This window comes from Nuphar pumila, chromosome 6 (genome assembly GCF_984573655.1).
Source record: "Nuphar pumila chromosome 6, dmNupPumi1.hap1.1, whole genome shotgun sequence".
NCBI classification, from domain to species: Eukaryota; Viridiplantae; Streptophyta; class Magnoliopsida; order Nymphaeales; family Nymphaeaceae; genus Nuphar; species Nuphar pumila.
This window is the reverse complement of record NC_143254.1, coordinates 51,030,407-51,053,111: the sequence shown is the minus strand read 5'-3', so window position 1 is coordinate 51,053,111 and position 22,705 is coordinate 51,030,407. Positions and strand designations below refer to the sequence as shown.

The 22,705-nt window shown below is 37.1% G+C and overlaps 1 protein-coding gene across 3 annotated transcripts; it reads left to right on the top strand.

Moving 5' to 3' along the window:
* The first annotated feature begins 4,994 nt into the window (after positions 1–4,994).
* Positions 4,995–21,961, top strand: LOC149834821 (branched-chain amino acid aminotransferase 2, chloroplastic-like). 3 transcript variants are annotated; one of them, XM_090010307.1, is made up of 10 exons: positions 4,995–5,074; positions 7,805–7,881; positions 8,762–8,936; positions 9,334–9,510; positions 9,594–9,725; positions 11,892–11,990; positions 12,614–12,730; positions 13,272–13,367; positions 13,777–13,889; positions 21,599–21,961. In XM_090010307.1, the coding sequence occupies exons 1-10, from the start codon at positions 5,024–5,026 to the stop codon at positions 21,714–21,716; spliced, it is 1,155 nt and encodes a 384-aa protein (XP_089866433.1). In that variant the 5' UTR covers positions 4,995–5,023; the 3' UTR covers positions 21,717–21,961. The 3 variants fall into 3 exon arrangements, with proteins under 3 accessions (XP_089866433.1, XP_089866435.1, XP_089866434.1); XM_090010308.1 differs by lacking the exon at positions 11,892–11,990 and having other exon boundaries at positions 5,000–5,074; XM_090010309.1 differs by lacking the exons at positions 11,892–11,990; positions 12,614–12,730 and having other exon boundaries at positions 4,999–5,074.
* Positions 21,962–22,705: the final 744 nt, after the last annotated feature.

The following is a 22,705-nucleotide window of genomic DNA, read 5'->3' as shown; positions in this document are numbered from 1 at the left end:
GTGTCGCTCTATTCGTGCATCATTCTCCCCAAGTTAGAGAAAACTTTCCCTCAAGTCTTGATCATGCTTAGGTTTCTTCCAGTTGCGCTCTAACTATAGGAAATAATGGTCTATTAGAACCTTTGAAAGACACAAATTTGCTAGCGCTTGTGAAATCTGATCCGAATAATGTTCAAACAAGTGAAAACTGATTAACCAATCATCCAATAACTGGTTTTACATGTAACCAAATGGGTATTTGTGTAGAACAATACTCAAACCAGAAAGACCCATCTTAAGATGCACTTGAACTCAAATAGAATCAACTAGATCCAAGTTAATCTTAATAGGATGCAAATGAGTTATGCTAGGTCTAGGGTCAAATGGATAAGTTATGTTGGGAATATAGGTTGGCTTCAAAAGGAGTCTACGTTGAATTGGTCTAAATGAGTTTAGAAAGAGTGTTGGGTCTACAATGGATTTTGGGGGTTTATTTGAGGTTAAACTAGACCTATTCTTAATAATGAATCCAAAATATTGGGTTTGGGGCTGGTTTGGATGAAAAATCAAAGTAAACCTGACCTCAAGAGGTTGAGAATGGGCTTGAACCATCTCAAGGCTTGTTTGAATAAGGTCTAGAGCCCTGAAACCAACCCCAATAAGTTGTTGGGGAGAGAACTAGTTTGCATCAGCTTTCCTACCCAGTTCAATAGGTGGGAGTCCCCCACTAATGTTAGTGTTGGGCCAGGACTCTCCCACCATCAGAACAACAAATATTTGGGGGGCTAAGCAGTCAAGCTCTCTGGCAGCCGTCACTGGACGGTGAGAGGTGTCCTGCAGGTGGACCGCCGACGGCCAACTATCTGGTTGTCGCCCCTTCCTCACAAGCATATGGGTAACCAGTGGTGGAGGCACCAACATTAGGTTCTATTTTCATGTTCTTAGGCGGCCAGGAAGTCCCCAAACCCACCACCAAGTTTGGTGGTAGGGTATTGGTGGTGACAACAGTACATGGTTGGTGGAAACAAAAGGTGGGGCATGGAAGAAGAGGAAGGAACAAACATAGGGGAACTCGACACCATGAGCGCCTAGGACAGAGGAGACCCCCCCCCCCCACACACACACACACACCAACAGAGCAGTTCCAGGTTGGTCGAAGGTGGCAGAAACTTGAGGGAGCAGGGTCGATGGTGATGGATTTGTGTACAACAGAGAAGGCATCAGTTGCCTGGATCCGATCGGCCGGATGGTGGCCAGGCCTCCATGCCACCATGCCTTCTATGTTGGTGGGAACGATGGCAAGACGTGGAGATGCCGGCTGCAGAGTACCTTTCAATGGTGCAGGGTCCAACTTTTCTAGTGGTTTTCGAACTGATTTGGTAGTTTGTTGACGGAGCATCTTTATCCCCAATGCTATATTCTGATGCATTGAATCTAATATTTGCTTTAACTCATCAAATAATTGATTTGTCTTTGTCTATTCTTCATACTTATTTCTCGAACTATAAGACATAATGAACACGATCAGGATCCTGCCTTTGATACCAAATTGATATAAACTGAGAGAGCTCAATTTATGAGGGGTAAGGATGAAAATAGACCAGGAAAAAAATGGAGCCCCATCGTACCTTGCCCAGTTTGGATGGGAGATGAAGGACATGAAACGGGGAATGGATCGAGGATAGAGGTTAAAATCAAAATCAAAACCCATGCGGGGATGGACTTACTCTTGCCACCGCCCCACCCTACCTTGCCTCGTCCTGTCCCCGATCTCCAATCTTCGTTAAAAAAATTATATTTATACCCTTATACATATTATAAAATTCTATATATATTCATAACCCTAACGTAATCCTTTTTCTCGAATCTCTCATCTCTCCTTTCTCTAACGAGCCAAAAAAACTCCCATTTCTCTCTTCTTCTTCCTCTAACGGTTGAACGTGACAGTGGCGAAAGGACCGAGGAAACAGAAACCTCCTGTTTGAACTGAGGATGAAGGACATGAAACAGGGATGGAGGGAAATTTTTTGAGATGGGGCAGGGGTGGAGACCTTGTCCCCCTCCCCCACCCCAGTCCACTGCCATCCCTAACGAGGGGACGCTCCAATACCAAATTGAAGTTAATTGGGAGGGATCGATTTATAAGAAAACCTAACCACTATGAAATATCTAGGAAAATAGGAAATAAATATGGAAGTATGAGAAATTCAAAGGAATTTTTGAAAAACAGAAAATTGAAATAACTAAAAATTTAAATAAGAAAATTAACTGGGATTGTAGTATCAACTCTAGACTCTAATACTAGATCTTTCGTGTATTTATAGGAGAAGAGTTCTAATCCTAGTAGACTCAATCTACTATTTTTTTTATAAACACTAATTAAGAAAGAAATTCTAATTCTACTAAGCTACTAAAAAAAATGTGGATACATTATAATGATTCAAAATAAGAATATCCAAACCAAAGATCTCAAATGATCCAATAGACCATGTGGATCTAGATATGTGTCACTCTGCTCCAGCACAAGTTTGGCCTGCAATAAATAATTCTTTAAGAATGTATTCTTTTGAGTTGTCCTGCACGTCCTAGGCATTTTGTGTGTTTGGTTTTTCTGGGATAGTTTTTCAATGTTATTCTTTATAAATGTATAATAGAAAAGCTCTTATAACTTCCCACAAGGGCTCTGCTCATCTGGTAGGCTAGAAGGGATGTCAGATTTACAACCTATGGAGGGCATTTTTTTTGATAGGCAAGGTGGGGTTAGACATAACCCTACCAGTTCATTAATAAAAAAAAATCTATTAAAATGATTCGAAAGAGATAATCCCCCAAAATCAAAATCCAAGACCCAGCTCTAATAATACTTTCCTACGATAGACCTTGATTTTTATTAATAGCTCTATATCTAATATCAAGAGATCCAAGACCTATGCAGGTTTCTCCATTAAACTCTCTTAAAGTTCTGACTTTTTTTGGATGACTCATGGAGTACGTTTGGAAGCAAGAAAAAATCTCATGGAAAAGTAAAATTTTGCCTATGAGAAGTTGTGATACTATAACTTTTTCAAATAAATTTTTTTGCTTGTTTGTGTATAGTAAAAAAAAGCATAGTGGAAAATATGAGAAAAATAATTGAGAGAGAGAGACTTGAAAATAGTGGTGGTGGGAGGAAGCTCTTGTTGTGGCAGTCCTATGGAACAAGAGGTGGTGAATGTTTGTCCTAAGGTAAAAAAACAAATTGATTGAAAAAATTCCGAAATTTGTTCTATCAAAAATCATACTTTTTAGAAAAACTTTTCTTTCAAAAAATTTCTTTCGTTTGAAATGGTTGAAAAAGTTGTAAAATTTTCTTTTTTACTTTCACTTTTTATATTATTTTCTCACTTCCAAACGTGCCTTAGAGTGGAAGATAAGAAACCTTTCTTCAGCATGGAAACTTTGCAACCGATTTTAGAAGATGTTGGGTTTATACATGTATAAATTGTCGGGCTTATTCACAGGGTTTATACAGGAAGGAAAAACCACGGCACAAAAACTTGAGAAGATCTGTGTATGAATTGTTTCACTTGTGGATTTCAAATTTTCGGTTTGCCCGATGGTTTTTCTCTCTTTGTTGGGAGGGTTTTCCATATTCTATAGTTTGCGCTTGTTGTTCTAGTTTCTCTTTTTTTTTTTACTTAAATTTGCTGTGGTTGATCACCCCGAGTTGATTTTGTGACACACACACACACACATATATATATATATATATATATATATATATATATTATCCCCATGTATAATTCTAACATAAGTAACATGATTTTTTTTTTACGCGAGCCAGCTCGTGTTCTGCTCACCTCGTTCAGGGACGAGTCAGCTCGACTAAGCACGAACACGCTTCGAATCACAAGCTTGCTTCACTGGCAAAAGAGCCAGCCCTACCGACAATGGGATTCGAATCTGAATCCTTCGATTGAGCTGGTACAAATCTAACTAGTTCATTTATCCCATTCCATAAAAGCAGTTGTTTGTGATGCGACTTGTCTATAACTGCATTGAGTTGGATGGCGGCGTGGTTTACCACCTTTGTTTCCAAGCATGCACGTCTCTTTGTTCGGATAAGTACAGGCTGGGGCCAGAATTGGTCAAGGTTCCACTGAGTGCATGTTAAATCCAAGTGGGTCTACTTTCACACACTGTCCTAATGCAAGTCCACTCTCATCGGTCACCCTTGTCAATTTATTATATATATATATATATATATATATATATATATATATATATATATATATATATATATATATAGTTCCAACCAAGAAGCGTAAGTGTCTCCCTTTTTTGGCTCTTTACTAGGAGAGCAATTGCAAATAACCAAGTGGTAGTCTTTTGGGTACTCCCATCCCTTGATTCAAAATACGTATGAAACTCGATTTGGTGCACCCAAACGAGCATCATATATGGACAATGTTCTTGTACAGAAAATTTAACGGTGTTTGCAGGTGGCGTGTGACATGCAGCTTCTGCGAGGAGAGGGACGTGGAAGAGCCGTATTCCACTTTTATATTGACTTGTCGAATCCGTTCCTGTCCTCAAAGAGATAAAGGAACGCTCCATTCTTCTAGGAAGATGTCAGTGAGTGATGAATTTCTTTTGTTTTTTATTAAATTGTTTCCGGTGACAATTGAACTCATTGCATGCATATAAAGGGCCACAGCCATAGAGCAACTAAATTAAGGGAACGAAAGATTAATTCTCTATATTTTGCGTTGCTGAAATCTTCGTCTTGCTATTTTCATCTCATCAATTTCCTTGATGGAGCGTTGTCCGTTCATTGTTCTGGTCATTTTTCATAGACTTGTCACCGTTTAATTGCAACCACAGTTCTCTGTTTTGGAATACTCTCTCTCTCTCTCTCTCTCTCTCTCTCTCTCTATATATATATATATATATATATATATATATATATATATATATATATATATATATATATATATATATATATATATATATTCTTCTTCCTGCGTGGTGGTGCTATCGATTTGATCACGGTCTGGCAAAAGCGATGGTAGGGAAGAGCATTTTGAGTGCAAGAGTGCTCTGGGCTTCTTTGAAGGTCAGTCACTATATCAATAGTTTCTCGTGTTCTTTTGGCCTTTATCGTTTCGTGGGTTTTTGTTTCAGAGATGAAAGATTAAACTGCTAGGCAGAGAAAAAGAAATTTTTTTTAGAGGTTGGTTATACTTGAACTGCAACAAGCTAAGCTGGTTCTGTAAAAAGAGGAAATGAACATTGCTGGATGGTCCCGAACGTCCAATTCCATCCCCCCCCCCCCCCCCCCCCCCCAACCACTTGATCCCTCTAGAATGTTTTGCTTGTCGAGGCTTCAATCGTATTAGATATGGATTTGTTGTATTGCCATCGATTTGCCACTTTGCTCTGTATTCTGTTGTCTTACAAACTTTGCAGCCTTATCATTGTCTTAGCGTAAGATGATCTTCATTGCATGAGACGGGTACATGCATCATTTGGACCACCACAGTTGACAACCCACTATAAGTTTCATGAATCCGGATTTTATGCAGAAGCATTTCTTTGGTGTGGCCATGTTCAAGATTGAGGCTACATTGAAGGATTTCGCTATTATGGATGATCACTCTAGACGGTCTAATTTATTATAATCACATTGTCTAATTTGTTATAATAAGATCACATTTTCTTTAGGAATGACGAGGGAGGTCCGTATATCTGGGCACCCTGTTATGGGAATTATTTTTCGGTTTAGCCTACCCTGTTGCAACTTACAAATCCAATCAAAATGACTTGTAACCAATAAGAGCTACAAATTTCCCTTTTCCAATTGTATTTCTCTAAACTGTGATAGAGGATTGTTGCCTTTGGTGTGTAGTACACATTGATATATCACAGCCCCTTGTCGGCTTATTATTTTTTAAGTGCTTAGATGTGGAACCCTGCAAGGATATGCATCTTGGCTATTCACATAATTCGTAAAGCTCTGAAAAATTCTGTCCTTCGGTTTTCGGGCAGGGCGTAATAAAATTCAGTAAATGACAATAAATTAAAGCTGGGACTATCAGTCAAACAACTGTTGAAGCATTACATGAGGTACTTCAGAAATAATCTGGCGCCCCAAGTGATAATCGGTGCAGCAAGTGCCATCCATACCAAGTCACTTCTTCATACATATAAGTCCATAAGTGATGCAGCAAAAGGTCACTTTGTGCAGCTATTTTACTTCTTAGCACTGACATGTTCTCTGGTTTTGTCTTGCAAAAGCCATTGTAACCCATGGAAGTACCTTGCTTCTGTGGTTTGAGAATGAACAATCCCAGGGCTGCCAAGAGGTTTGAGCAAGGAATAACAACTGTAAAAATGAGTCCATAAGGTAATAACATGATAGGCTAAGATCAAAATGGAGCCTAATGAAGCTTTTCTAGTGAGTGGGCTAGGAGTGAACAACAGATTCCCAGGTGATGGCAAACAGGTGCTTTAAGATCTAACGGAGTTAATTCACTCAAACATCCAGAAAACGTTCAAATCCCTTAACTGATCAGTTTTATGACAATGTTACACTAATGTGAAAATTTGTTGACTTGTCAATAGGCCAGAATGACAACCATACGTTATCAAGCTATCATGAACTTTGAGCTATGATAGTCCATAAATGATGAAAAATAAAATGCCTATTTAGAAAGGGAAGTTCTTTATAGAGAAATCAATCATATAGTAGAAAAACATACTTGAAAAAGTGAGGATACATATATTGAATTGACAGGTGGTGTAAATGTCATGGACAAAGTGGATTTTATAATGTGTTTCGTTCAACTTATTTTGGTATAAAGAAAGGTGTAAACCTGTAAACAGACTAGGTGATTGCTATACAGAATATGTAAAGCATGTTGTAAATTCCATGAACAATTTGTTACATGCTTATTTCACTTTTCTTGGTATAACGAGTGCACAATGAAATATGCTTGCATGAGAAGCAAAATAAAAGAAAAATAGTATCACCACTTGAACAGAGGTTTCTAGGTTTATAAGTGGATGAAATGTATGTATTTAGTGGTGATACCAGCCACAGAAAATGCAGGTCATTTGTAAACCAGGTAAAAGTATAAACATCACGCATAGACTTCATCTCTGTTTTCATTAAGGTTTTCTTGGTAAATGTGCAAATTGGTACTCAAAATTTTCTGTTTGATATCAAGAGCCTATTTTCTGCCACAGTTACGTAGTTTACAGTCACATCTTATTCAGTGCAGTTAGGGTAGGTGATATTTTAATCCCTGATTCACCATTAGATTCCTGGTTTTTATGTACAATAATTTGTTCCTATATAAAGGGAATAGGTGAACTTTTAAGGTTTATGACAAAGCCTTGGAATTTGTTAGCTTCCATCTATTACTTCTGTTATCTTGGAGTTCCTATTGCAATGATTGAGTATTCAGTCTTTCTCAGAAATTCTGAAATTTTAATGCATTTATGCTTGATTATTAGACATATATACATCAAGCTGCATTTTAGCTTTGGTTCTTGATGTTTGTATATATTCCTGGCAAATGCCTGCTTGAGATCATGAACTGTGTCATGTTATCATATCCTTGTTTTGCGTGTTTCCTTTTTTATGGTATCACAAACTGTATGTAATACGTATGTTGAAAACCATTACACTTTTTGCATGACAATATTAGAGAATAAAAGAAAACACTTGAGTATATATTAGTTTTCATGGTCTGCTTCCTTCTTACCGTGCTTGTTGCAACATACTGTTGAAAAATGTTCAGACATTTCCTTATTGAGCTCTTTTATTTGTGATATTTTGCAGTGTAGAAATTCTGCACCCTCTACTGGTTATCGTGCATTGTTTTCTTTGCAACCAAGTTATGCAGCAGTTGCAAGCATGTGAGTTCGCTTTTGAAGAAAAACTGTGCTATGAAGTGGGGAAATTTTAGTGTTCAAGATAAAGCATGATTTCACCTTCATTTACAGTAATAATTAGATTGTCACAAAATTTTCCTGTTATATGACATGAATATATTTGGTCTTGTCCTTTGTGGACAATGCAAGCATGAACACTGTTAATTTATAACTGCAACTGCAGTTTTTAACTTCTGTATATATCAATGCTTTATTGAGAAAGTCAAATATATAGTCAATAAACTTGATGTTAAACATAAGCTCCTTATCATGACTTTGAGAATAGAAATTATGAACTGATTGAAGTTACATGTCCAGCTTGTAAAAGAGTTTGACCATGATATGCCATCAATAGTACAGTGCTCACAAAATTCGGTTTGCTTTACCACATTAGAGACTTGCAGCTTGAGCCTGTCATCTTGGTAAAATGATGTACATATTCTTTTGCTGCAAGATAACTAATGATGAAAATATCTAATGGTAATAAAGAATAAATGAAAGAACCTGTGCAGTCTGCTTTGTATGATGACAACACTGGCTTCTGGCACGGTAGAAAATTGTGATGTAGAGAAAAAAAATCCTAACAAAGGACAGAAGCAGTTGGTCTGTTATTCTTACAATTCATTTGAGTCATGTTCACATTTTCCACTATAGTCATGTCAAGATTTTGTCTGACCTTTTCATAAAAGGCTTACTTCTTTTTCACATTTCACAATATGTAATTCTATATGGCTGCAACTTTATGTTATATAGTGAGGTAAAGAGACGTACATTGTATGATACTTCAAATTTTTATAATGGTGCAAATTTTTGGTATGTTATGTTCAGTCGTTATTGTTACTAACTCCAACTTTGAATTTGGCAGGGGGGATGGGGATTCAGTTGACATTGATTGGGATAGACTTGGATTTGGTCTTGTAACAACTGATTTTATGTACACGATGAAGTTCTCCAAAGAGGAGAGTTTTTCTAAGGGTGAACTTGTTCAGTATGGGAACATTGAGTTGAGCCCATCAGCAGGAGTTTTGAATTATGGACAGGTTAATAGCTCTTCATCTTATGAATGATGGAACAGTAAAAAAGGAATCCTCTAGGAAGTATCTATGTTGTTATTGTATTAACTAAGCTGCATGTATCCTTGGTATTTTCCTGTCTACTATTTATTGGTAATGGTGCTGTTTCTTTTCAGTATGAGTGCAATATCATTTTTTTTCTTCTATTAGAAAATACTCAAGTGAGCTCTTCATTATTTATAACTCATAGGCGTATTAATGTCAAAAAAATGAAATATTATTAGAAGTAGATATATTCAATGGCACATGATTAGTTTTGGAGCTCTCCTTTTTTCTAAACCAATCAATATTGGGTCAAATTTCCATATTTTCCTTTTATTCAATGTATCCTTCTATTGTCATGTTCTGAGATTCAATTATACAGGGTTTATTTGAAGGCTTAAAAGCATATCAGAAAGAGGATGGCCATGTGCTTCTTTTTCGTCCCAGTGAGAATGCTCTACGAATGAGGATGGGAGCACAGAGGTTATGCATGCCATCACCTTCTGTGCAACAGTTTGTTGATGCAGTAAAACAAACAGTTCTTGCAAACAGGCGTTGGGTAATTACTGTCGCTTTTCGTGTGTGTGTTTTCCCTTATCTAATTCAATACAAAGCATTTGTTACCTGTTACATTTGTTGCAGATACCACCACCAGGCAAAGGTGCTTTGTACGTTAGACCATTGCTCATGGGAACTGGTGGCCTTTTGGGTTTAGCGCCAGCACCTGAATACACATTTTTGGTTTATGCATGTCCTGTTGGAAACTATTTTGAGGTAGAGTCTAATTTACTTCTTTCTAAATTTCATGTTTGTAAGTTCCTCACTTACAGATGTCATTAAAAACTATAGTTTGTGCTTCTGTGTGAGCCAGAAAGGAAGTTAACCTACTGGTCCCTAATGACTTATCTTTTCCTGTCTATGATGTTTCCCAATTTTCTTGTGATTATTATGTCAATGTAGATCAATGCAACTGCAACCATTTACCTCAGCTAACTGACAGAGAATTCATTTTTTTTTAAATCCTGTTAGCAACTGTTTTACATTGGGAAATATGTTGGGATCTTCTTTATGATTGAAATTGGCCAAGATTCTGATTGAAAAAACTGTCTATTTTTTCATTTTTTTATTGCTTATCATTTTGACATTTAGGCTGCAAATGTGTTTCACAGTGCTGTAGTACTGGAAAGTTGGTTTTTGCAATTATGCATCCTCAGTTCATTGCTTATGTATCACCAACTGATGAGTTGCTTTTTGCAATTTTGTATCTTCAGTGCATTGTCACCAACTGAGTCAGGGAACATTCTCTGCAAGCATGGATATATTGCAGAATCTTTCACCTATATGATTATATACACTATACAGTGACATGATCTAATTGGCTCCCTCGTCAGTTTATTGGTTCCTTGTGCAGGAAAAAAAGATGACAACTTTTGCATGAACAATCTTTTGCAATTTTTTGTTCTGTAAGTTGAAGCGGGAGGAATGACGTGTTTGGCATTTTCAGAGACTGAACTGAGAAGGGAAATTGAAGAGAAGGATCCAAGATCAGATTCTTGGACAGATAGAAAGATACTAGAATGAATGAGGAAAATCTTATCTCCTTGTCTAGAAAATCTACCTCATATCTTGATAAATTTTCTCTTACTATTAAGCAGATAAAAGAGGAATCATAGTCTGCTATGTCACATGGATACGACTGCAGATACGGGGATACAGCCATTTTTATGAAGTTTTCAATATGGTTAGTATATAAGGGGGTACGGAACAGGAGACAAATGGAGTATCCAGGTGACATAGATAGTCGGCCTTAATCATGAATTGTGGTGTGAAGGATAAAATTCACTATGTCAAACATAAATTTTGGTGTCAGGCAACTGTCTTTGCATCATTTGACTGGTAGAATGAATATAAAATTACACACATACAATTGGCTGCAATATAAGAAATAGGAGGATCATTGCAATGTAGCGCTTGCAGTAATAATCATTGTGAGAATGAGAAGATCACTGCCTTTGCATCATTTGACTGGTAGAAATATAAAATTACACACATACGATTGGCTGCAATATAAGAAATAGGAGGATCATTGCAATGCAGTGCTTGCTGTAATAATCATTGTGAGAATGAGAAGATCACTTTAATGCAATAAATTTGGATAAGGTAGTAGGCATGGAAGATGTGCCCAAAGTACACATTCAATGGGATCACGATGGTTAACAATTAAGAGGATCACACCAAGTTCTGACAATGAATTTCTCTCAGATCGTTGGCCAATTGGGGAATAACTTTTTTTTTCCTGTAGATGTTTTAGTCAATAAACTAATATGCTAATCTTATTTTAGTATTTCCATCCGCCACAACTTAGTAAAAGGTTGGATAACAGCAATCCATTTTTTCCTGTAGATTTCAGGGATATTTCTCTTTGACATGGTTTATATATGTTAAGAATGTCTTTGATATTCATTTGTGCCTTTTGTACCTGAAATAGTGGCAGCGTAATGTAGGATGGAAGAGTTCACTCTAAGGGACAAATTTCATGCTATAGGCTTTCTCTGGATAAATTTCATGCTATACAGTCAGCCAGGTTTTCCTATTATTCCTATTGGTTTTGTAAAAATTTCAAGCATCAAAAGCATGGTTTCTATATGCACATTTTATTACTTCCTATTGGAACTATCCAATAAGGTAATGGTACTTTTCTGAAACAATGTGTGTTAGTTTTCATGGTTGAAAAATATTCAGGTTGTAGATGAGCACAATGTACCATAAGTAATCTGATATTATTTGTAACCGATCTCTGATTGCTAAACAATCTTATGATTAAATTACTGTATAAGTTCTGTCCTTCCCATTCTTTAGAATGCCATCTTGGTTTTTATATGGCCTTTGGTAACCATGGATAACTAACGATATGTCCCTTAAACTTTCCTCTCTTGATAGGAGGGTTTAGCACCCATCAACTTGTTTATCGAGGAAAGTTTTCATCGTGCCACTCCTGGTGGTACTGGAGGTATTAAGTCAATAACCAACTATGCACCGGTAAAAATCTATTACCTGCAATGGCGGCATATGCATATTTAATGGCAATCTCTTTGATGACTGGCTTACAAGAAAGATTTATAAATTGCCTCCTTTTAAATAGCATCTTTATTTTTCTCTTGATTGGAGCATGTCTGTAGTTGTGTTTGACAGGGTTATTTGTTCTTCCTTTCAGGACTTACTTGTTCATTGTAACAGAAGTAGTTTCTTGTGATATACAAACTTTTGATATATATTTTAGGAATGTCAAATGCATTATGGTTGTCTTCTTCATGTATTTAGGCAGTGTATACAAAATTTACATGTAAAACCATACGAAAATGGGGCTTCAAGGATAATAGATAAAGGTATGTCTCAGCTCATTTGTTTTGATAAGGTAAAATGAGAAGGGAACATTTTAAAGATGATATTTTAAATGCTTTTCTGAGTTGCACTTGATATTCAGAAAGGAAGGAAAGCATTACAAAATACATGGTCTAGCTCTGCACTTGTCTCTGATTCTAACACTATTGATACTATAGTTTGTCAACTTCCAAAGAAAATAACGAGGGAAAAGAAAAATCATGATCTGCTTGATAACTTAGTGTAACAAAAATTTATACAAGGTCGCAATCCTTGTGCAGGTTCTGAAGATAATCAATGCAGCTAAGACGAGAGGCTATTCTGACGTCTTGTACTTGGACTCTGTCAACAAGAGATACGTTGAGGAGGTTTCTTCCTGTAATGTATTCATAGTGAAGGTAATCCAAAAATATCAAGGAAGTTGCAATTTACTGCAAAAGCATACACTTATGAAAGTGTTCACAAATTCACGTGCCTCCCAAGGATATCATCAAAATGATTGTCATCTAAATTTGAATAAAAAACTTTTTCTTTTGGGAAGGTGGGGTTTTGGGGGAGTTGGCAGTTGAGGGAAGCTATATTATGACATGACAGTTTAAGGACAGTCAGGTTAAAAAAGAATGCTGGAAACATCCTTAAATAGTTTAACTTGAATGCACTTGGAAGTCCAGCCTTTTCAATCTTTGACAGTATTTGAGAGGAAATATGGTTCTTGGATGACATCAAGCCAAGTCAATTGTGTTGATATAACAGGGCCATTTCAAGTTATTAGGGTCATTCAGTATTGGCATGTAGAATTGTGGAAGCAGTCACCTGTACATCCATGAAAATTGTCTCACGTCCTTCTAAGACGTGTCTCTGGTTGAAATGCATGAAAACTATTATTGTTGCTTCTGAGGGAAAAGTGCTCAGCCTCTTCATGTTATCTGCCTTTTCCAGGACAATGTTATTTCAACTCCACCAATTCAGGGGACTATTTTGCCAGGAATCACACGAAAAAGTATCATTGAAGTTGCTCGCAATCTTGGTTATCAGGTATGCTTAGTGATGAATAGGACTGCTCTATGCCATTTTCACCACACGAAACAGCATTATTTGAAAGTGCAATGTTTTAGTGATCTGTATTACATGTGAAGTAATTTTTTTCATGATCCACTGTGTTTGCTTAGACATGAAAGTTGTACTAAACTAATGCTTGTGTGAGATATTTCTGTGAATGCTCCATTTCAAAGAACTTCATATCTGGTTTCAGGGGTTTAGCTTGTCTACTAGCTAGATTTTTTTGATTGGTTGAAGTATGATTCATTTATCTGCAGTGCCAATCACTGCATGACGTGAAATAGCTTTCATATAGATGTCTATGGTTTCAAAACCTTTAACTGGTTTATACCTCCTCGATTACTCATGCACTGAGTTGATCACTAACTCCTTGTGTCTCACACAGGTTGAGGAGCGCCCTGTACCAGTTGATGAATTGATCGAAGCTGATGAAGTTTTCTGCACCGGTACTGCTGTGGTTGTTGCTCCTGTTGGCAGTGTTGCTTATCTTGGTAAAAGGTAGACGATTCCACAAAAGCTATTATGTTTCCTATGTTTTCCTTCCTTTTACATATTACACATTCAAATGGAATGGCACTGGCACCATGTTGTAAAAATGTTTGATGGGTTTCCATCCCATATGTCAGAAAAAATCATGTTGTATTTACTAATTTTCTCTTTAACGTGTTGTAGAGAACTAAATAATTGAGTTTATAAAAACTTGCTCCTTCTGCGCCAGGTACTCTAGAAAGTTGATGGCACCCAGAATTTTTAATATCTTGGGGTTACTGGTTAGAGAGAGAGAGAGAGAGAGAGAGAGAGAGAGAGAGAGGAAATTGTTAGAAAATCGTGTGGGCCTACATACATTGAACCACATATCGTAAAACTGTCTTTGGTTCAGGCCTGGTTCATGTGATCTAATCCGGATGGGCTATGTGATATCTCATATAGTATGGTACATTCTGTGGAGAGACCTGCTCCCTGTCTACAATTTTGTAATGAGCTGAATTGAAGACAGACTCCTGAACATATTAAGTTATGGTCTCCAAACCTTATATAATGACCCTCTCTTCAGACCCCTCATAAGTCAGAAAGAGAATTCAGTCCCTCTCTCATTAAGTTTAGAGAAAAGAAAAGGGCCACATATACATGTTCTGAAAGATCATACCGTCAACGATCTACCAGAGCACCAATGGATTCAGGTACGCTTCCGCATCAAGTTTGGTTTCCGTTTTCGATTTCAACGGTTTAATGAGAACATGGATTTGATCCTTCTTTTAGTTTTTGGTGGATTTTTTTTAATCCAACAATTGATATCAGAGCTTTCTTGTTCTCGTTGAATCGTTAAAATATGTTTTTTTTGCCATTATATGTTCTTTGTTGGGTCACAACAATTCCATCAGATTCAGTCATTTTTTTTTTACTGTCGGCATTAGAGGCTAATAAAAAAAAATTGCCGCAGCCAGTGGCATCGTTAGAGGATTGATGGGACCAGTGTCCGGTGGGTTGTTGGACTCCGTCCAACCCTCTTGCCGATTCGGTGAGGCATGGAACCCCCCCCTCACTCATCGTCTTTTCTATCAGGGCGCTGGCGGAGGAGGGCCGATCGACCCTCCTCACACCGCTCGGCTATGCCCTGACAGAGGGAGGGTCGATTCAATCCTCCCACTCTGGATTCAGACGATGGAAGGGGCCGATCGGCCCCTTCCGGTTTTGATTAAGGTTACAAGAAGGGTCGTTCGGACCTTCCATCTTTCAGGCATCTAGGGCGAGGGTGCCGGCTAATCTCCTGACTACTCACCCATATCGGACGCAGGATGACGTTCGACGACAGTGATTGGGGCTTTAGGTTTACCCCAACCACCGATCGGTGAACAGATTAGTTTTCGAGAACTGGCAGGTGAGGCATTCACTTTGTCCCACACGTTGACCAATGATCCTGCGCCTGATGGATTGGGGCCGGTGACCATCCAGTGGGACATCCATCCTTCACCATTATGATTCCAGCCATCTGGATAGTGTAAGGCCGAATTCGACCATCTGAACAATGCATGGCCGATTCTGGCCATCTGTGCAACGCACAGTCGATCCCGACCATATGTACAACCTAAGGCTGAATCCGACCATTTAAACAGTGCAAGGTCGAATACAGACATTTGGATGGCACAAGGCTGAATCTGGCCATCTGGGCAACACAAGGCCGAATTTGGCCATCTTGAGCCATCTGGATGGTGTAAGGCTAATTTTGGCCATCTCGGCAGCACACAATCGATTCCAGCCATCTGGGTGGCACAAGGCCGATTTGGTCCTCTAGGTAGTGCCAGGTCGGGACTGCGTAAAGAACCAAACCTGTTCTGTCCCTATTAGGTCGAGGGGACTGAACTGACCTGGTTAAAGGTTTGACTCATGCCGGGTCAGGTTGACCTGACCCATGGGTCAGGTCTGGTTCATCCCGACCCGATGGCCAATGCCATTTGGATATTATATGTTTGGGTTTGACTCGTGCCTAGTCAGACCTGTTGTGACCCCGTGCATATGCTTTGCAATAAAAAAATAAATAAATAATTTTTTATTAAGGGCTTTATCATGTTTGATTTAATTCTTTTATATGCACCTCTTGACATATTTGAATGTTGATATTATTCTTGATTCTGGGTCCAATGTTCTAAATTGAATTGATTGAAATAATATGTTGCCAAAGTAACCTCTGTTGCGTAGATCAATTCATTTTAGAATACTATGATGGTTATATGGTTGTGGTTCATGCGAATATTGATCGACCCAAATGAAGATTACTATTTGGCTGAACCCAAATATATGCTTTCAGTAATAAATATGAGACAATTATTCAGTTTTCCATGTGAATAACGAGTCGGTCCAAAGAAAGACTCATTATTTTATAGAACTGATTGTTCATGTTTTGATTACTAGATTGAGAGTACCACTTACAAGTTGACACTTTTGTCCAAAGACTAAGTGTCAATGTTGTACTGAGTATCTTGTGATGGGGTTCATCATTATTTAAATATGTTATTTTATGTTATTGCATGTGAAAATGTATGTTAATCGTGAGCTTGTTTATTCTTTATTCCGTTAATACCTCTACTTGTACGATTTCTGTGAACATTAATTCTATTCCTATTTTGAGCAGTTTCAATTTTAAGAACTAGAAAGAGAATATTATGATTGTTCTCGGATGCATGGATTTGGATATTACACTACGAGAAGATCAACTCTCGCTCTTATGGATAGGAGTTCTACTAAGGATAAAAAGAACTCCGAGCGGTAGGATCAATCTAATCGCATGAATCTCATGATCATAAAACATGCAATTCCTGAATCCTTCGGAGGCACCATGTCCGAACAGGTAAATGCCAAACATTTTTTTGAAGAAATTAAAAAATATTTTGCGAAAAACGAAAAGGCTGAGACAAGTACTCTTCTCTCGAGTCTTGTCTGAATAAGGTATAAGGGGAAATGAAACATTAGGAAGTACATTTTGGAAATGTTCCATCTTGCTTTAAAACTCAATGCACTAAAGTTAGAGTTGTCTGAGGACTTACTCATGCACTTAGTTTTGATAACCCTTCCTACATAGTATAACCAATTTAAGGTCAGTTATAACTGCCAAAAAGAAAAATGAACTCTTAATGAGCTCATTTCACATTGTGTACAAGGAGTGAATATGAAGAGAAGACTGAGAGTGCTCATTTGATAGTAACCTCAAAGGACAGGTTAAAAAAAAAAAACTAAGGAAGCTGCAGTTGACCCTCAATCGCAGAAGAAATAGAAAAGACATCAGGACCCAAAATCTAGTTGTTTCTTTTGCAAATGGGAGGGTCACATGAAGAAAGATTGTACAAAGTATCATGCCTGGCGTGAAAAGAAATGTACTCTCCTTACTTTGGTTTGTTTTGAAGTTAATTTGACTTGTGTGACCGAACACACTTGGTGGATGAATTTTGGTGCTATCACTCACATAAGTGTGTCTATGCAGGGTTGCTTAAGTTGTTGACCGTCAATTGATGTTGAGCGATGGCAAAATAGTTGAAGTCGAGACAATAGGGACATTTAGGTTGTTATTAAAGACTGAAAATTATTTAGATTTGAAAGAAACATTTATTGTGTCATATTTTAGGTGGAATTTGATTTTATTTTCATTTTAGACAAATACAATTATTTCTGTTTATTTGGAAATACTAAATTTAAATTATTTCTTGATTCAAATCTTATTGGGACCGATTCTTTATCTACAGTTGATAACCTTTATTTGCTTGATACTATTGCCTCATTTAATGAAACATTGCAATTAAGTTTTCATTGTACAAAACAAAAATTAACAAATAAGAATTCCGCTTTGTTATGACATAAGCGCTTAGGTCATATTTCTAAACAAAGAATTGAAAGGCTTGTGTCAAATGAGATTCTTGATTCCCTTGATTTTACTAACTTTTAGGTTTGTGTTGAGTGTATAAAAGAAAAACAAACAAACATAAAGAAATTAGGTGCCGAAAGGAAAATAAATGTCTTAGAACTAATCCATACTGATATTTATGGACCATTCTCTATAGCTTCTTGGAATGGTCAACTATATTTTATTATGTTCATAGAGGACGATTCTCGTTATGGGTACCTATATTTAATTCATGAAAAGTTTCAGTCCCTTGATGTGTTCAAATCGTTTAAGGCTGAAGTTGAAAACCAACTTGGCAAAAGAATTAAGATTGTCAGATCTGACCATGGTGGTGAGTATTATGATAGATATGATGGATCAGGTGAACAACGTCCAGGGCCTTTTGCTAAATTCCTATAGGTATGTGAGATCGTTCCTCAGTATACCATTTCAGACATCCCTAGCATGAATTGTGTTGCTGAAAGACGAAACATGACTTTTAAGTATATGGCAAAAAGTATGATTTATCATTTTACCTTACTAGAGTCCCTCTAGGGAGAAGCATTAAAGACTCCAACTTATGTTTTGAACATGATACCCTCTAAAGCAGTAACCTAGACCTTATATGAATTATGGACATGTCGAAAGCCTAGTATGAAATATTTTCATATTTAGGGATGTCCAGCGGAGGCTAGGCTCTATAGGTCATATAAAAAGAAATTGGATTCTAGAACAGTTAGTTGTTATTTTGTTGGGTATTCTAAAAGGTCCAAGGGCTATAAGTTTTATGACCTTGCGAATAAGTCTTTTTTCAAAATGAGAAACACTTGTTTCTTTGAGAGTGCTGAATTTGGGGGTAGTGATGAAGTAAAAGACATTGCTTTTGAAGAAGAGTCTCTTTCTTTTCATATATTTGTGGATCACAATGATCAAATTTTCATTCCTGACATTGTTCTCATAAATTCGGATCAAGGTAATGCTTTAGATCTCCCTATCCAAAATCAAGCTTTTATTTTTGGAGTTCAAACTCAACAACCTCAAGAAACACTTCAAGAACCAATGCCATTAAGAAAATCCACTAGAGAGAGAAGAAGAGAAATTTCAGATGATTATATTGTCTTTCTACAAGAACATGAGGGTGATACTAGCCTAATGGAATATGATCCAATCAACTTCCATCAAGTCACATAAAATTCTAACTCTCAAAAGTGGATTGAAGCAATGCATGGGGAGATTAAATCCATGAGGGACAATGATGTGTGAGATTTTATCCCATTACATGAAGGTGTGAAACCCATTAGTTACAAATAAATATTTAAAACTAAGAGGGATTCAATGAGTAATGTGGAAAGATATAAGGCTCGTCTTATTGTAAAAGGGTTTTCTCAAAGGGAAGGCATTGACTACACAAAGATATTCTCTCTGGTTTCTACGAAAGACTCTTTTAGGATTATGATGACACTTGTGGATCATTATGAATTAGAGCTACATCAGATGAATGTTAAAACTACGTTCTTTAATGAAAACATCGATGAGATAATATACATAGTCCAACCAGAATATTTTGCCTCAAGCGATGCCAAGAAAATAGTTTGCAAACTAAAAAAATCCATTTATAGACTTAAGCAAGCTTCCTGTCAGTGGTATCATAAATTTCATCAAGTTGTCCTCTCGTTTGGTTTTGAGATGAATGTGGTTGATGAATGCATATACCATAAGTTCAGTGAAAGTAAATTTATTTTCCTGGTTTTGTATATAGATGACATATTGCTTACCAATAATGGTATAGGCATACTGCACGAAACCAATAGATTTCTAACAAAGAAATTTGAAATGAAAGATCTTGGGGATGCCTCTTTTATATTAGGGATCCAGATACATTGAGACCGTTCTCGAAATATTCTTGGATTATCACAAAAGAGCTGTATCGAAATGATTTTAGAAAGATATGGCATGAAGAATTGCAAACCATGGGATACACTTATTGTTAAAGGAGACAAGTTTAATCTCGCTGAGTGCCCCAAACAACGGTCTAAAATTAAGGCTATGGAACAGATTTCCTATGCATCTTCTCTGGAGAGTCTTATGTATGCTTTAGGTATGTACGCGTCTGGATTGAGTGTACATTGTTGGGATGTTAGGCAAATATCTTAGTAACCCAGGTATGGATCATTGAAAAACAGTCAAACAGGTTGTGCCGTATTTGCAGATAACAAAATGTTACATGCTCACATACAGGAAGTCAGATCAGTTAGAGATCATTGGGTATTCTGATTTTGACTTTCGGGATGCCAAGACAGTCGCAGATCCACGTCAGGCTATGTTTTTTTGTTGGCCGGGAGAGTTATTTCTTAGAAAAGTGCTAAGCAGATACTTATTACTTCTTCCACCATGACAGTAGAATTCGTAGCTTGTTACGAGGCATCCAACCATGGGATATGACTACATAATTTTGTCACAGGACTGCAGATTTTGAATAATATTGAGAGACCGCTTAAGTTATTTTGTGACAATAATTGAGAGTGCTATATTCTAATAACAATAGGAGCTCGTCGAAGTCAAAGCATATTGACATTAAGTTTCTTATTGTTAAAGAAAGAGTACAGAATGATCAAATATCAATAGAACATATTGGCACAAACTCCATGAATGCGAATTCACATACTAAATGTTTGACACCCAAGGTCTTTCATAAGCATACTGTTCACATGGGTGTTTTATCATTTTATGATATGTTGGTTTAGTAGGAGTTTGTATTTGAACCTTCTATGATATAATAAAGTTCATTTTACCACTTTGGTAAAAAAATGAAGTTTCAGTTTGATTCTGTACTCATTATGTTGTGATCTTACTAAAGTTTTTAAGAACGACCAGTTGAAAATAGGCATGTTTGATCACATTGCATGTATTTTTTATGCTTCACATCCATACTTGATCCATGTTATTTGGTTACGTTGATATACGTTATCATTGATGGGTCCAATTACGTTATTTGTAATGAAGATCACTTTGGTTCTGTATTAACATGATCAATGGACTAGATTGGTAAAGATATCAATTAATAAGATAATATTTTTGAGCTCATAAAATTATAATGTGTGATTATAAGGTTACATATGTGGCCTAAGTGAGAGATTGTTAGAAAATCGTGTGAGACTACATACGTTGAACCACACATTGTAAATCTGTCTTAGGTTCAGGGCCGGTTCATATGATCTAATCCGGATGAGCCCTGTGATATCTTATATGGTATGATATACTATATAGAAAGACCTGCCCTGTCTATAATTTTGTAATGGGCTGAATTAACGACAGACTTCTAAACACATTAAGTTATGATCCCCAAACCTTATATAATGACCCTCTTTTCAAATCGCTCATAAGTCAGAAAAAGAATTCAGTCACTTTCTCATTAGGTTTAGAGAAAAGAAAATTGTCACATATACAAGTTCTGGAAGATCATACCGTCAACGATCTATCGGAGCACCAATGGATTTAGGTATGCTTCCACATTAAGTTTGGTTTTCGTTTTCGATTTCAACGGTTTAACGAGAACATGAATTCGATCATTCTTTTAGTTTTCGGTGGATTTTTTTTAATCCAAAAAAAAATCATCTCTGATATTATTTCACATTTAAGATCATTATACTTGATGAGATGATGTATTTCCATTTGTTCATTTTATAAATTTTCCTTATTTGATCTATTCATTTGAAGGTGTATCTCTGGTAGGGCACTTGGGAATATTGTGATAGGATTACTTACCCTCATGATTTCAAAATTGAGTAACATCTCCATTCTTGGTTGAGATAAGCTAATATCCAAGTATTTACAGGGTGGTATACAATAATGGACATGTTGGAGCCGTAAGCAAGCAACTTTATGCTGCTCTCACTGATATCCAAACGGGGCGTGCAGAGGACAGAATGGGATGGACGGTTGCTGTTGATTAATCTGAAGATTGGAGTTGCAGCCAGAAAAAATTTGTTGTTTGGCATCTTCACATAAGATTGTTACCGAGAATTTCCCTAGAGGGTGTCCTCTAGCCAAGCCCTGTTTGTAAGACCAGAAGAAGAAGAAGAATGTATGTGTTTGGCCAAAATTGTGCATTTCTACATGCTCTGTTATGGAACTCGGGAAAGAGGGTTGGTCAAGAAAAATGTTTTTGTGAATTCCACCTTAAGGAACTCAAAACCAATGTTGGTGTCGTGCCTATATAGATGATAAATTTGCTTTGTAATTACCGATCCATGCATATATCAGAAAATATACCGAGTCTTTATCTAAATCCGAAGCAAACGAAGGATATCATTAATTGCACAAACACGAGAAAAACGCAGAGCACAAGAGAGATGTACCAAGATTGGAAGTTGAAACAGAGCAGGGGGGAATATCCTATCCAAACATCACATTCTCTTGAGTTAGAATTTTATTGCAGAAACATCAACGAAGAAAACACTTTTGCAATACCATAGAAGGGAAAGTTCGAAGTCCACAGAAAAGCTTGTAATCACGGGTCTTCTGCATGAATCAACATCAGGACCGTTGGTTGGGCTGATAATACGGATAGCGTATCAGGTCAGAGGCACCTCTGACGGTCATCCGTCAGAGTTGCCTCTGTTACCATTCATCTACAGGATGTCTGGAAAATTTTGAGGGACGCATCTAAGATACAAAGACCACAGTCATCATGTTTGGAAGACAGCTCTGACGGATTATCGAAGAGGTACCTCTGACCTGATCAGCTCTCCATAAGAGAGAGAGAGAGAGAGAGAGAGAGAGAGAGAGAGAGAGAGAGAGATTATGTCACAGAAGAACGGTTGCAATGTTGAGGTGTCTAAACAAAACCAAAGACAGCCACCAGCAAAGAACTCAAGGGTATTGAAATAACGACTCTAGTCCTGATCATTTTGTTTTCCTTTACCCCTCCCCCACCCCTCGT

Coding starts and splice junctions, on each gene's coding strand:
- LOC149834821 (XM_090010307.1), top strand. CDS start 5,024: ATGGTAGGGAAGAGCATTTTGAGTGCAAGAGTGCTCTGGGCTTCTTTG. Junction 5,075..7,804: donor TGCTCTGGGCTTCTTTGAAG/GTCAGTCACTAT, acceptor GATATTTTGCAG/TGTAGAAATTCTGCACCCTC. Junction 8,937..9,333: donor GAGTTTTGAATTATGGACAG/GTTAATAGCTCT, acceptor TCAATTATACAG/GGTTTATTTGAAGGCTTAAA.